At 42.5% G+C, this 15,696-nt stretch overlaps 1 protein-coding gene and 1 pseudogene across 1 annotated transcript in view; both read right to left on the reverse strand.

Moving 5' to 3' along the window:
* LOC142139809 (tripartite motif containing 13-like) overlaps positions 1-15,696 on the reverse strand; it is a 693,488-nt pseudogene that overhangs the window by 576,123 nt on the left and 101,669 nt on the right.
* Positions 1-15,696, reverse strand: part of LOC142141018 (uncharacterized) — a 130,102-nt gene that overhangs the window by 47,263 nt on the left and 67,143 nt on the right. The window contains exon 11 of the mRNA XM_075199080.1: positions 10,962-11,014. Coding sequence (XP_075055181.1) covers positions 10,962-11,014 — 53 coding nt within the window. The remainder of the gene's footprint in view (positions 1-10,961; positions 11,015-15,696) is intronic.

Consider the following 15,696-nt stretch of genomic DNA (forward strand, 5'->3'; position numbering starts at 1 on the left):
GTAAAACCCATATTATATGTTCCCAGATTGGAAAGCGGCCTATTGTCTGTAAGTTTGTTTGTTTTTTGGGCAGTTTTTGTGTGTGCTGAGTTCAAGTCGTGGGAAATCCCCATATTTTATATAGGATCAGTGCAGTTAAGTGCTTACTTTGCGGTGGAGCTCTTCAGAGCAAGTTTTGCAACATCTACCGAGATTTTTTTAGTTTTAAAAATAAATTAAGTTACTTTTATAAGAGTAAATCTTAAAGATATCACCAAATAAATCTATTTAATTTAAAATATAGTATGGCCATGAGGTTCCCATCTCATTGAAACCTTTTGATATTTCACACCATCCTAGGGGGTGATGCAGAAGACTCCAGACGTTGGTTAAGTTTGTGAGTGGTAAAGTGACATTGGCCAGCAATGGATCGCTATTGTTGTGAGGGCGGGTGGAGAGAGTTTAGCAAGTGGGGATATGTTGCGGTTAAAAGCAGGGGCAGTTCTGCAATGCGTAGTCCATGATGACTAAACAGCGTGCAAAGCAGTGGGGGTATTGTGTCGTGTGGCTGTTATGCTCTCCATAGGGTATGTGGCCCACACACTCTGGATAGTACTGGAAATTGAAGGTGGGGCGGTGTTTTTCCAGTGGGCGACTGAGGCATCTTGTCGCATTTACTAATGTGGATCAATTTCTACAAGGGATGAGGGGCGTTGGGAATGGGTCTGGGCAACAGTGTTTATAATGTAGAAAAAAAGGCATATAGCGCTGAAAAAGGATTTCATACAGTGTGCAACAAACAATACATATAGTATCTATTTGACAAATAGTACAAATAAATCCAAGGCAATTTTAAAACATTTAATCATAAAAACATAGAAAACCTAAATACTTATAAACTTCACAAAAATAATGGGCAGATAAGCCTTGTGAATTCAATGTCTTTGTCAGGATTTCCCAGGTATGACCACGGAGAGAGCGTAAGTGGTTAAAGTGGCTTTATTAAGAACACAAATAACAAACCACCACGGATTGTGGCACAGATATACCGAAATGGGAAGACAGAGCAACAGTTCAATGGGATCAACAATTTAACGGAACTTGGTAATGCAGACTGGAGATGACAACTTGGTAATGCAGACTGGAGATGACAACTTGGTAATGCAGACTGGAACAAACAACTTGATAATGCAGACTGGAACAAAGCACATGGAAATGCTCACAGGAGTGACCTGCTGATCTGGCCCAGACTGTTTAAAGCAGACAGGTATAAATAGGCCTCATGTAGCTGAAACCACTCCCAGTGATCAAGGAGAATAATCAAGTAGCACAGTGGCCCCTTTGGTGGGCAGTGGTACTACAAGTGGAAAGCATAACAAATCCAATAGAGTCACTGCAGACAGCAGCTGCAGAGTGCAAGTCGTGACAGTACCCCCTCCTTAAAGGGCGGATTCCAGACGCCGAAATACTAGAAATGGTCAGAAAAGTCAGAGTCATAGTCCAGAATTGGGCATGTATTTGAGAAGTCTTCATGCAAGGACGGAAAGGGTATAGAAACCACGCCACAAGGGAGTTGAGATCCAGGAGAATCTTTCTTCTTCTTCCTCTTCTTCAGTCTCTTTTTATGGTTTTTAGAGGGTTGCTGGAAATGGAGTGAAGAAAACGATAATCTCAAAATGGGAGTAGCTTGTGATAGAACATGAGGCATAGATGAAGCACTGGGAGTGAGATTGGCAAGTGCTGGTGTAAATTCTTTGATCACGGCCTCAGTAAAAAGCTGTAAATCAGACAGAATGGGATCTTGGGTTTCAATTAAGGGCTCTGCCCATTTCAGAGCTTCCCCTGTAAAGTTGGCCAACATCTAAAACACTTGCTTTCGTTGAGTATCAAGGAGGTTGGATACAGAGGGAAAATAGGATATACAGAATTTAATAAGAGCATGAAATTGCTGAATATCCCCATTGAAGGTAGGTGGTTGGAAGACTTGAACAGAGGATAAATTCGAATTAGCATGAGACTCGGCCAGCTCGGGTTGAACATACATCCCTGGGGACTTGGGTAGGACCCCCTTGGCAGAAGACAATCCATACTGGGCAGATGACTTGGCAGGGTGCCCGGATTGGGCGGCAGACTTGACATGGACAGTACTGAGAGAAGCCTCGGAGGGGACTGCGCTGTGAGAAGCCTCAGAGCAGACAGCGCTGTGAGAAGCCTCAGAGCAGACAGCGCTGTGAGAAGCCTCAGAGCAGACAGCGCTGTGAGAAGCCTCAGAGCAGACAGCGCTGTGAGAAGTCTCAGAGCAGACAGCACCAAGTGGTAACTCGGGCTGAACCGCATAGAGTGGTAACTCGGGCTGAACCGCATAGAGTGGCAACTCGGGCTGAACCGCATGGACAGGCAACTCGGGCTGAACCGCATGGACAGGCAACTCGGGCTGAACCGCATAGAGTGGCAGCTCGGGCTGAACCGCATAGAGTGGCAGCTCGGGCTGAACCGCATAGAGTGGCAGCTCGGGCTGAACCGCATAGAGTGGCAGCTCGGGCTGAACCGCATAGAGTGGCAGCTCGGGCTGAACCGCATAGAATGGCAACTCTGAAGCAGACTGTAAGGGCAGCGCCCTCTCTGGAGAAGACTGTAAGGGCAGCGCCCCCTCTGGAGAAGACTGTAAGGGCAGCGCCCCCTCTGGAGAAGACTGTAAGGGCAGCGCCCCCTCTGGAGAAGACTGTAAGGGCAGCGCCCCCTCTGGAGAAGACTGTAAGGGCAGCGCCCCCTCTGGAGAAGACTGTAAGGGCAGCGCCCCCTCTGGAGAAGACTGTAAGGGCAGCGCCCCCTCTGGAGAAGACTGTAAGGGCAACGCCCCCTCTGGAGAAGACTGTAAGGGCAGCGCCCCCTCTGGAGAAGACTGTAAGGGCAGCACCCCCTCTGGAGAAGACTGTAAGGGCAGCGCCCCCTCTGGAGAAGACTGTAAGGGCAGCGCCCCCTCTGAAGAAGACTGTAAGGGCAGCGCCCCCTCTGGAGGAGTCTTTAAGGGCAGCTCCCCCTCTGGAGCAGACTTTAAGGGCAGCGTCCCCTATGGAGGAGTCTAAGGGCAGCGCCCCCTCTGGAGCAAACTTTAAGGACAGCGCCCCCTCTGGAGCAAACTTTAAGGACAGCGCCCCCTCTGGGTTGAACTGGGGAACCCGGGTTCTCATGGGAGCAGATAACGTGTCTGGAATGGAGACAGAAGCTTGTAACTCAGAGCTAGAGATAGAAGTTGAAGATGGTCGGAGTCTACGGAGCGGGCAATCCTGTAAAAAAATTTACATCACTGGCACAGTAAAGACACAATTTGTAGGTCCTCCTGCTCCATCACTCCTCTTCGGTCAGGTGAGGGCGTGGAGCACCTGAAAACCTGGAATTTGTTACAGGAATATTGGGAGGTACTGCTTGCAGAGAGTCAAAGGCAGACAAATTTGGTAATGAAATGTTAGCAGCATAGTTAGACTTCTTACAGCAGGATGTATTAGGGGTGGAAACTGGAAGTTGCTTAAGCACTTGGTTCAGCAAGGAAGATACTTGCGCTATTTGAGTGCAAAATTGAAGAATGTCCACTTGGAGCAACTGGAACAGGGAATTTTCGGAGGAAATAGCAGCCATGGTCTTAATGTTGAAAACGGAGTAGGTCACTTCCCTGGAAATCCTTTCCAAAAGAGATGAAAGCCGTGCAGCAGCAGGCTTGGTTTTATGGCCAGATCATACTGTCAGGATTTCCCAGGTATGACCACAGAGAGAGCGTAAGTGGTTAAAGTGGCTTTATTAAGAACACAAATAACAAACCACCACGGATTGTGGCACAGATATACCGAAATGGGAAGACAGAGCAACAGTTCAATGGGATCAACAATTTAACAGAACTTGGTAATGCAGACTGGAACAAAACTTGGTAATGCAGACTGGAGATGACAACTTGGTAATGCAGACTGGAGATGACAACTTGGTAATGCAGACTGGAGATGACAACTTGGTAATGCAGACTGGAGATGACAACTTGGTAATGCAGACTGGAACTGACAACTTGGTAATGCAGACTGGAACAAACAACTTGAAAATGCAGACTGGAACAAAGCACATGGAAGTGCAGACTGGAACAAACAACTTGATAATGCAGACTGGAACAAAGCACATGGAAATGCAGACTGGAACAAACAACTTGATAATGCAGACTGGAACAAACAACTTGATAATGCAGACTGGAACAAACAACTTGATAATGCAGACTGGAACAAACAACTTGATAATGCAGACTGGAACAAAGCACATGGAAATGCTCACAGGAGTGACCTGCTGATCTGGCCCAGACTGTTTGAAGCAGACAGGTATAAATAGGCCTCATGCAGCTGAAACCACTCCCAGTGATCAAGGAGAATAATCAAGTAGCACAGTGGCCCCTTTGGTGGGCAGTGGTACTACAAGTGGAAAGCATAACAAATCCAATAGAGTCACTGCAGACAGCAGCTGCAGAGTGCAAGTCGTGACAGTCTTAAACCAATATTGCATGAATAGCACTGATAATCCCAAAAGGGAACAAGATCCACATGTCAAAAAAAGTAGAAAATGTGTCCAAACATTCCCAGTAATGTAACTTTGTTACTGTGTTGTAGAAATAGCAATATCAATGAACAGAATGAGCAAATGATAATGGTCGGAGATCTGAGTCTTATGGAGAACCTTTTTGAATGTGGGGATGTTAGCAGAAAAGTATCGCACTTACAGTTTCCCTGATAGGTCGGCAAAGCCGATCCGGGTCTCGTACGGACTCCTCCGTCCTCGATGATAGCACTCTGTGGGCTCCGATGGTATGAACAGGTGCGCACCTATTTGGAGTCTGTATGGAAACGGCCGATGTAAGTGGCTCCTATAGCCAATATTCCGTTCCAATTGAAATGGCAATGTCACGGATAGTAAAGATAGTAAAGACGTGGATCAAGTCTCAGCAAATGGAATAAGGAGGTATTAGGCAACGTCTTTCATCCACTTTCATGTGGACTTCCTCAAGCCTCAATAACCACCTCCTAGGTCATATCTATTAAATACTCCTCCAATCAAATTCTGTTGTTCTAAACACAATTGTTGCCTAATTAAGCCCAATTGTATAGCTTATACAGCTAACCCAATAGATATCGTTCTTTTTATAATAAAGAACTAATATTTAAATAATCAGTTTAAAACAAACAAATATATATTTAAATTGCCTTAGATGTAGGACACATTTTATACCTTTTTTTGACGTGTTGACCTTGTTCCCTTTTGGGATTATCAGTGCTATTCATGCAATATTGAATTCGCGAGGCTTATCTGCCCATTGTTTTTGTGATGTTTATATGTATTTAGGTTTTCTATGTTTTTATGATTAAATGTTTTAAAATTGCCTTGGATTTTTTGTACTATTTGTCAAATAGATACTATGGGGGGTATTCAATTGTTGCTTTTAACACGCTAAAACAAAAAAAAACGAGCGCTCTAAAAATATTAGCGTTAATACGGTAATATGCGCGTAAATACCGTTAATACGGTAGTTTACTCGCTGAATTTCATCTCGCAGCTCAGGGAGCTGCGAGATTAAATTTAGCGAGTAATTACCGTATTAACACTAATATTTTTAGAGCGCTCGATTTTTGGGGTTTTAGCGCGTTAACGGCAACAATTGAATACCCCCCTATATGTATTGTTTGTTACACACTGTATGAACTCCCCTTTCAGTGCTTTATGCCTTTTTTCTTTAGTAATTTTTTTATATTGGGATACAGCACCAATCCCTATACAGCTGCGATTTCGGATTTCCTATTGAGTGTGGAAATACTGTCTTAGCGCCAGGTGATATTTTGTTACCGTGTATAATGTGGAGTCAGGCATGCGAACTTCAGTGATGGAAAATATAAGTGAGGGTACTGTTTGCCAGTCGAGGCGTACTTTTGGGCTGGTCCACCATATTTGCAGCAGCGTGCCTCGCTGACCGCAGGCCCACCAGCAAAGATAGGAAGAGTTGGGGAAAAATGAGCGAATATGGGTGAAGACCCAGTACCATCTATAAAAGATCTTACGGGCGTTCTCATTTACCCAAACCGATATTGATGACTTGAGCCAGATTAAGCCTGATTTTAGACCACTCTGCCATCTCGTGGGGGTCCTTGAGAGGCTTATTATGTTGAAGCAAAATTTGGTATATGGTGGAGATAAGGCCTTTCAATAAGATGGAAATGCAGCCAAGAGCTGCCAGCGGCGAGCATTGCTCAGAGGCTAAGGGGAGTTTAGGGGAGTGTCGGAGATGGAGGTATTCGTTAAATACCTGGTTGGGGAGTGACAGTGTAATGCTGAGGGCTGTGAATGTGGGAAAAACGTGCATGGGGGTCAGGTCCCATACGAATAGCAGATTATGGTGTTTCTCATCCTGAGAGGAATTCGTGTGATTTCCAAAGTGGAGCAACGTGTAGCCGGAGCGCAATTGATGGGTACGTATGGCCACATCACATATAGAGAAGGAAAGCTTATCTGTGGGAATATGGGTAACTGTTTTAGGTCTCTAGCTTGGGAGCGTCCATAAGAGGAAATATGACGAGTAGTAGGCCAATAAGCCTGATTCAATATGTGTCCACAAACTTTGATATGGCGGGAAATGCCAAGCTACACATTGAGAAAGGTGAATGGCCAGATATTTATGCAGATGAGGGACTCCCAGTCCCCCTGAAGTTTGGTGTTTTTGAAGGATCCACATGCGAAACCTGGGTTTTCGCCCTACCCAGATAAATTTTGTCAATGATTGCTGCAGGTTTCTTAGAACATGGGTGGGGACATGAATGGGGAGAGTCTGCCAGACATATAGTAGTCTTGGGAGAACATTCATCTTTACACTGGCTAATCTCCCAAACCAGGAGAGAGGGAGTTTCATCCAGTGGGTTAGATCGGCTTTGATGGAGTCTATAAGGGACGGATGTTGGCAGCGTATAGCTGTGGGTAGTTTTTATATTTAAGTTTCTGAGGCTGCCGGCGGAAAGCATAATTCATTTTGAGAGTCTGGATAATAGAGGGGGCATGTTGAGGTCCAGAAATTGATTTAAATTTTACCAAGGCATTTGCTACATTATACCACAATAATTTCTAGAAAAAGGTTTGTCTAAAACAGATAAAAGACAGAGGGCTAGATTTACTAAGCTGCGGGTTTGAAAAAGTGGGGATGTTGCCTATAGCAACCAATCAGATTCTAGCTTTCATTTATTTAGTACATTCTACAAAATGACAGCTAGAATCTGATTGGTTGCCATAGGCAACATCTCCACTTTTTCAAACCCGCAGCTTAGTAAATCTAGCCCAGATTGTTGTAGTCAATGATGTAAGTTAAGGTATATGGCTGGTATCCAAAGGAGTAGAGTGATCGGTTCTGGATCACACCAAAACTGGACATGTGAAGATTGGAAAAACGTTGCGTGAGTACAGCTTAGAGGAGAGAAGGGCAATTGGCAGTATGATAAACATTCAAATATATCAAAAGCATTAATAGAGTTCAGGACGGCATGATTTTTAAAATCGAATTCTAGAATAATACTTTGAAATTGAAAGGAGGAAAAGTTAAAAATAACGTGAACTTTTTTTAACAAAATGGTGATCGACCCATGGAATATTCTCACAGCAGTTGAGTTGGGAACTTGCACAGTAAAACAGTTGAAGAATGCTAGGGGCAAACATATTGCTATAAAACAGTAAGCACCCAAATAATCCAAAAAACAAAAACATATACCCGGAAGACTAGATGAACCTGTAGGTACTTTTATGCCACTATAACATAAGTTTCTATAGGAGTAGTTGGATAGAGTGGATGTAATTTTTGATTCAATAAGAACAAACAAAAGACAATTTAAAGCAAGGACAAAAGGACCTGTGCTCAACTTCTATGCAAGGTACAGGAAAAAGCTGAGGAGCTGCAAGTGTCCTGACTCCTAGGGGTGAAAATTAAACCACTGTCTATGCCCCCTTCCAGGAAATTTACCCCAAAATGTTATCACCTATATCTACACACAATAAATATTGTATTCCCATAGGAGAACTAGTATAAGCAAATATATACGTTTCGCAAAATTTGAGCTAGTTAGAGGGACAGGAATAATGGTATAATTTTTATTTAATTTTTTTAGACTTCGACATTTATCTCGACAATAATGTATGGACTTTTTATACCAGGGGAAACCTTGAGTAGTCATATGAAACTACAATAGATCTTCCCAATTGTTAACAATAACAGGACCTATGCAAATTGGTTCTATTGCCAAATAGTACAGCAATAACTATTAGATCTATTGTGCAATGACATATTAGTATTGCAGTGAATAGAAGGCCTAGAAACATAGGAATGGCAGGTTTTTAAAAATACAGAAGTATTTAAAAAAATAAATAAAAAAAAATGGAGGTGCACTTTGGGATTTAATGCAATTGAAAAAAAATTACATGTCACCCACATACGGCACCAGGGAATAAGGCCTACGTTTGAGATAGATATATATATATATCTATAATATAAATGCTTAGTGGCGTGTGTTAGTCTGTCTGTGTGTGTGTGTGTGTGTGTAAAAAATAAAACCAAGCTGCAGCGCCACCTGCTGGGCGGAGTTATACACTGACCTACTAAATTCTTAGTGTGTGTGGAAAAAAAAATTCAGAAAGGGCTGAAATTTGGTATACTAAGATGTTTTTAATTTGTTAATTTAATTTGTTAATTGTTAAAAGTGTTTATAAAGATTTAAAAAATATATATATATATTTCTTGAAGGAGAAGTGACAGTTGGGAGTGGTTGGTGGTTGCCGGGGGTGACAGTGGGGTGTGGTTGGTGGTTGCCGGGGGTGACAGAGCGAGAGGAGTGTGATACTCAGGACCGCTGAGAGAGATCCCTGTGTCTGGATAGACATCTGGATAGATGTGGCGATGAAAATGAAGGATGAGGTGATGGAGAAGAATGATGAGGTGGTGGCATGTGGACAAAACCACGTTAAAAAAGGGCGCTTACGTCGGGAAGTAACGCTCTTCCCTTGAGGAGGCCTGGGCACTATATAAATAAATGATGATTATATATATATATATATACATTCACAGTGTTAGGCTGCTGGCCCTGATCACCAACCCACAGAACTGATGACTGAGGTTTCACCTTTAGAAGCCTCCTTTCCCTTAGAGCTAGATGCGCTCACCGGTACTCAGATGCCCCCAGGACTTAGCTCCAGGTGTAGCGTGGGTTGGAAATACAGGACCACAGCGGCAGGCCAGGAGACTGGTAGAAAGCAGCGAGTAATCAAAACGATAGCCAAGGTCAAGGGTCACAGGCAAGCAGGATAATCAGAACACACGCCAGAGGTCGGGGTCACGGGCTAGGTAGCAGGGTCCAAAGTACAAGCCAGAAGGGTCAGGGTCACAAGAGACAACAGGCAGGGACCAAATCCAGGCAAGGGGTCATACACAAGAAATCTGACAGAGTATCCACAAGACAGGAACAAAGAGCAAGAGCAGGTCAGCAGCACTGTGACAGTAAAGCTAATAGTCTCCATGCTATTAGATCACTTTGCGCACGCGCCCGTCTGTCCCCTGTTGCCGGGACGCGGTGCTACAATGCAGGGTGTTCGACCGGTGCTGGGCGGAAGTGACGTCCCGGTCGTCAAGGTGACGTCCGGGACGCCAGAGAGCACAGGAAGCGAGCCGCGGCGGCTGTGAGTACCGCCGCGGCTCGTGACACACAGTATATATATTTTTTATTTTATACTTTTTTAAGCAGAAGTTTCTTTTCATTAGTAGTTCTGTAGATCTCTTCTTTGCTCACCCTCCAATTGGGAGTGGCTCGCAAACCAGCCCTGGCTAGATGTAAGCCCCTATACCTGGGAGGTGAGTGCATCTGATTTTAACTGCATTGTAATGATGTTTAAAGCATATAAGTCATTGTAGGATCTGCATACAATGAGGTGCCCTTGACGCTGGGATGCAGGCTTAAAATGTTCTAATCAAAATATGAACTAATACCTCATGTTGCTAGATGCACACAGATATGCAGTGTTCAAACGCTGACAACAACTGTCTTTTTGTTTTGTGTAATAATATATATATATATATATATATATATATATATATATATATATATATATATATATATATATATAGGCATTTATATTATACAGCTGATACCATATATAGTATGGTATATACCGAGCGCGGGCTTATTTTTTATCTGGCTTTACCCCCCCAAATAATTTGTGGAGACTCTGCTACTATAGACACTGCTTGAAATCAGGGGGTTTGGCTATGTGGCATTAATATATAAACTTATATTTAGCCATTATAAATATATACATGGTGATTGCATGATAATAATGGACTATATTATTTGCATTATTTTGTCAAATTTGGTATATTGTATTGTATACAGTTTTGTATGTATCTATTAAGGTATGTATTGCATGGCCTTAATCCTTACTAATAGGAAATCATAAGCTCCAAATGTGCTAAGGGTTTGTTAGTATGCAGTATGTTGCCCAGTGCTCTTATGGGACCCTCAGGTTGGATTTTGGAGGATGGTTTGCTGCAAACTCCTCCTGGTTGCAGCAAATAGGTATTATTTCAGTCCAGGATTTCTGTAAGACTCATGACTTATCTGGGATTCCGCAACTGATCAAATAGAAAATAATAAAAATCAAATTTATACACAGGCTTATTCTGGGCCTTCCACTTCTTAAGGGAAGGTGAGCAGGGTGCGATACCCAGGAAGGTTTCTAATGTGAAGGAAAAGGGTAATAAAACAAAAACCATCAATCTGTGTGCTTCACATATTTATGCTGGCAGTGCTCTAAAGAGCTAGAATTTACTTTTATTTGTTTGTTGTGTTATTCTGTGTGTAACCTACAAGTCATCTTTGACCCTGAAAAATTGTGTGAATAAGGAGTCTTTGTCACACTATGTATTCACATGCTCATACCTGTGGGTCAGCTTTCTTCTTTGACTTATTGATCCAGTCCTTTTTTGGAAGTCCTATGAAAATGAATTAATAAAGAAATAAAAAATGAAGAAGTCATTTTTCGCCATCAACTTTATTTTTCAGTAGTATATCTATGTATCTATTCTTTATTGCTTTATTCAATTTGTGTAAACAATTTTAACTTTAATCATTTCCTTAGTGGATACAAATTTTGTACTATTTTACACATAATTTTTTCCCTTAAAGTTTCCCTGCCAAATAAAGCTCAAAATATAATTCTTGATGTCTGGGGCACAGGAAGAGAAAGTGAACCATGAAAATAGACAATATAACATACCTAGCAAGAACACCAACCTTTCATACATCTCAAATATCATCTCAAAATACTCCCCTCTCAAATATATCTCAGATATGCAATTCACCTTGTGAACCATCTCTCACTCTACAAGACTTCTCTTATGCTGTTACCTCCGTATGGAATTCCCTACCACGACTTATCAGACACTCCCACAGCCTTCAAATCTTTAAACGTTCTCTGAAAACCCATTTCTGGGCCACATATACAGGCGTGCTGGGCCGCATGCGGCCCGCGGGCCGTGGGTTGGACAACCCTGTTCTAAACCATCACCAAGGTCATTAATAAATATATTAAAAAGGAGTGGCCCCAGCACTGAACCTTGAGGTACTCCACTTAAAACTTTTGCGCAATTAGAAAACGTTCCATTTATCACAACTCTCTGTTTCTTATTCTCTAACCAGTTTTCGATCCAAGTACAAAAGTTGTTTCCTAGACCCAGTTCCCTTATTTTGTAAACCAACCTCTTGTGTGGCACTGTATCAAAGGCCTTTGCAAAATCTAAGTAGACCACATCTACTGTGCTGCCCTGGTCTAAGTTCCCACTAACTTCCTCGTAGAAACCAGTTAGATTAGTTTGACAGGACCTATACCTCACAAATCCAGGCTGATTCCCACTAATAATCTTATTGTGCCTCAAGTAATCCTGAATACTATCCCTTAATATACCTTCAGCCTCGGACTGGCCTGCCAGGCAGCCGGACTAACCACCGATAGGCTCCGCCGGATGAAGATCCGCCCCCTCCATTGTTAGGGCGGAGCTTACCGAACACACTTCCGATGGTGGTGACACTTAGTTACCCTAAGCTACGTCTGGACTCTCTGCACCTGTGCGGTAGTGTGTTTTTCACTTTGCGCAGGGGAGAAGGAGTTCCTGTGAACCAAGCCCACTTCCTATCAGACTACATCCCAGATAAGATGACAACTACTGAATACAAAAAGGTGCTCAGACAGTAGTCGAACTAACATTAAAAAGAGGCAATTCCATATTATAAAATGGATAGATAAGAAAGCAGCAACAATCACTTTGTCCGCCCAGAGGAGCAGGAAGAAAGGACGCTGGCCGGAGCTAGATTGTAGGAACAGTATATTTCTTCAAAGTTTTCCGCAGCCCACTAGATCGGCAACACTGCTCTGTAAAATGTTCAGAACAAACCCGGAACCGGTCATTAGTTTTCCCCTCAAATATTTTTCCCCTCATATTTTTTTTCTACATCCATATGGTTTTAAATGTTGTTTTCACTTACTTTTTTTCACCATATTCCCCTCACAGCCACTTTCTCCTATCAGTGTATTATCTCCCGATTCCATGTATAACCACCCAGAATGAAATCTCCAGCACTATGAGACCATACCCCACAACTCTGTGTGCACTTTATCCTTTAGCACCCTTATATCTATCCTGTAACCCTTATACCCCCATATGTATACTATTCCTCATTTCATGCCCAACACCCCAGGATAAAGTCTCCACCACTCCATAATGTCCCCTCCCCTTCATCAACTGTGTGTGCAGAGCACAGTATGCCCTACCCCTCAGCTGTGACCCTTACACCCCCAGTTTACGCTAAAGGTCTACTTACATGACCCCTCTTATTCAATAATCTAATGTGCAAAGCATCACACACTTTATCGCTCAGCCACCCTCACACTTTCCTGTACCTCTTTAACCCCGATTTACCTATCAGTGTACTTTCACCCCCTTCATTTCATTTTACCTATCAGTATACTTTAATCCCCTCATTTTATTTTATCTATCAGTATACTTTTCTTTTACCCCCCCAGAATAAAATCACTACCACTACTATATGCCCCCCTCCCCTTCATTAACACAGTGTGCAAAACATAGTACACCTTGTCCCAAACACCTTTTTTCCTTTCCTTTACACCCCATCTTTTCTCTATGAAAAACTACACCACTCCTATGTGCCCCCTCCCCTTCATTAACCCTGTGTGAGCAGAGCATCACACATCTTATCCCTTAGCACCCCTCATATCATGCCTATCCACCTCCCTGAGGAAGAGATGACCCCTCTCTCAACCCTGTGTGCAAATCTGCCCATCTGTGAACAACCCCAGCCCCCCCCCATATAATTTCATGCCTAACCAGAGCCAGAATAAAATGATCACGGCTCCTAGGTGCCCCCTCACCCCTTTTATTATCCATGTGTGTGCCTTCACCCACCAGGATGAACTCTCCATCCCTGCATTGTGCCCCCCATTCATTAACCCTGTGTGCGTTGTGGGTAACAATAATAATACTACCGTCCCGTTTCCTAAGCATGACCCGGCCGATATCTCACCTGTTGCTATGGCAGTCGGTTACCCCGGGATCGGCCCCGCCCAGCGCTTACTTCTTATATACTACGCTTTATATACTACACTATGGTGCTAACTGTCCTTCGTGGGCTGACCACTTCCCCTCTAGTGTCTGGTCTCGCCTCTTTGATGGCTGGCCACACCCCCTCTGGTGGGCCCCTAGCGGTGCAGTCCCCCGATGGGCCCTTCATACCCCAGTCCGACACTGTATACCTTCCAGTAGTTTCCCCACTATTATAGCTTTAATTGTCAGCACCTGTAAAGCAACATAAAACTGACTTAAAAAAACCAAACCTAGCCCCCATAGATAGTGCTGACTCACTACTTCAGCCCTCTCTATCTAAAGGACAGCAAGGCCACTTTCAACTTGTTATGTAGTGGCATAACATATACATACACAGCCCTCCTCCAGAAGGAATGGAATCCCCACAATGTGGGCTTCCTATAGAGTCCTTATTTTTATCTCATGCTTTAGTGTCACAGTATGGTGGGAGAGGGCCCTATATTTAGTACTTAAGGCTAACCACCCATACATGCAGGAAGCTTGTCTTATGTAGACTAGTAGTAGATGTAAATCTGATCCTTTCAGGTGAATCACCCACATGAGGATGAACTCCTCTTTAATGCAACTTGGAAAATTGTTCCCTGCTTAAAAAGGCCATAGATGAAAGTCAATTTTGCTATTCCCAGGATACAAAATATACTCCAGACGTGTATTCCATTCTTTCTGAAGCGGCTCATATAAAATGATAAAGGGAAGACAGCAATAAATTGTAACAAGTTTGCTAAACTGACAGCTCATTTGGAGACGATCGGGAATCTTTACCATGACCAACGATCAATAAGTGATTTTCGAGATTTCCAGGTGCAGCCGATGTTTGGAACAAATACATGTATTCACAGTACACAGTTCTGCAATTCAAATACATGCTTTGTGGAAGCTCTTTTACTATAATGGTTTTTGGATGACTTATTTGAGACATCACAAAACCTGGTGGGTGAATGATCGTTTTATTATACATAAATCGGAGACTTTCAATGTGCATTCCCAAGAGTTAGTGGTGGACTCATTTTCTTTTAATATCAGAGTTTCACAGTAATTTATGTTATATCTATACTGATACGATGTGATTAATATATTCACTATTTAGTGACTTGATAATAACAAATAGATGTGCTGGCACATACAGCTTTTACTTGAATAATAAGGTCCATGATGGAAGCCTGCTAGTGATGTTTTAATTATATATTTCTGTTTGTATTTTATTTTGGATACATTGTTAGATATTTTATTATAATAAATTGTTAATGTAGAGATTTGCGGCTCAATCAAGTCAATGGTCTATCTAATAATTTGGCTTTGATCTACAGCGCTGTAATTTTTTTTCTCCTGTTGATTCATTGATGTGAGGATCACAACCCTCTTTCCCACAGCGGCTGAGGTCATTCCTACAACGCCAATATAATAGGACATTTTTTCTGTATAATTATTAAAGAGGCTTGGTGAATCTGTAAAAGCCATAGCAGAGGATGCTGAAAACAGCTTCAGGTGCAATAATACTAAGATTGAAGATCTTCCAGAGCAAGTGGAGGGTAACTCGCACAACAATTTCATGGAAAAAGTACTGGAGCAGCTCATATGTCCAGTCCTATAACCGTCTTGAAGTGTATACATAATCCTGATTCAGGTGGCCTGTGGCAATCATCCTATAGTATATATTGATCCATGTGGAGTCGGAAGCTCATTTACAGAACTTGAGCATCAGGTTGGTCGCACCCTCAGAATCCTGAACTAGCGCCACTTATCTTTAGATTGCTATATTATTTGCATTACCTGCTTGCATTTTGCTGTTTTATATGATCTAACAGACTTGGCCCTTTTTTTTAATAGTTTAAGTATTCTCAAGGATTTAGGTCTGCTTAGGTAAAGATCGCAATGTAGGTACCGAAGGCATAATAAGAATAAGATAAACTGAACCTATTGGTATTTTGTAGAAGTTTATTAAAGGTACTAGTTTATTTGATTATACATTTGGTTTTATTTGTGGTATGTTTATATGC

Source organism: Mixophyes fleayi, chromosome 2 (genome assembly GCF_038048845.1).
Source record: "Mixophyes fleayi isolate aMixFle1 chromosome 2, aMixFle1.hap1, whole genome shotgun sequence".
In the NCBI taxonomy this organism is placed as follows: domain Eukaryota; kingdom Metazoa; phylum Chordata; class Amphibia; order Anura; family Limnodynastidae; genus Mixophyes; species Mixophyes fleayi.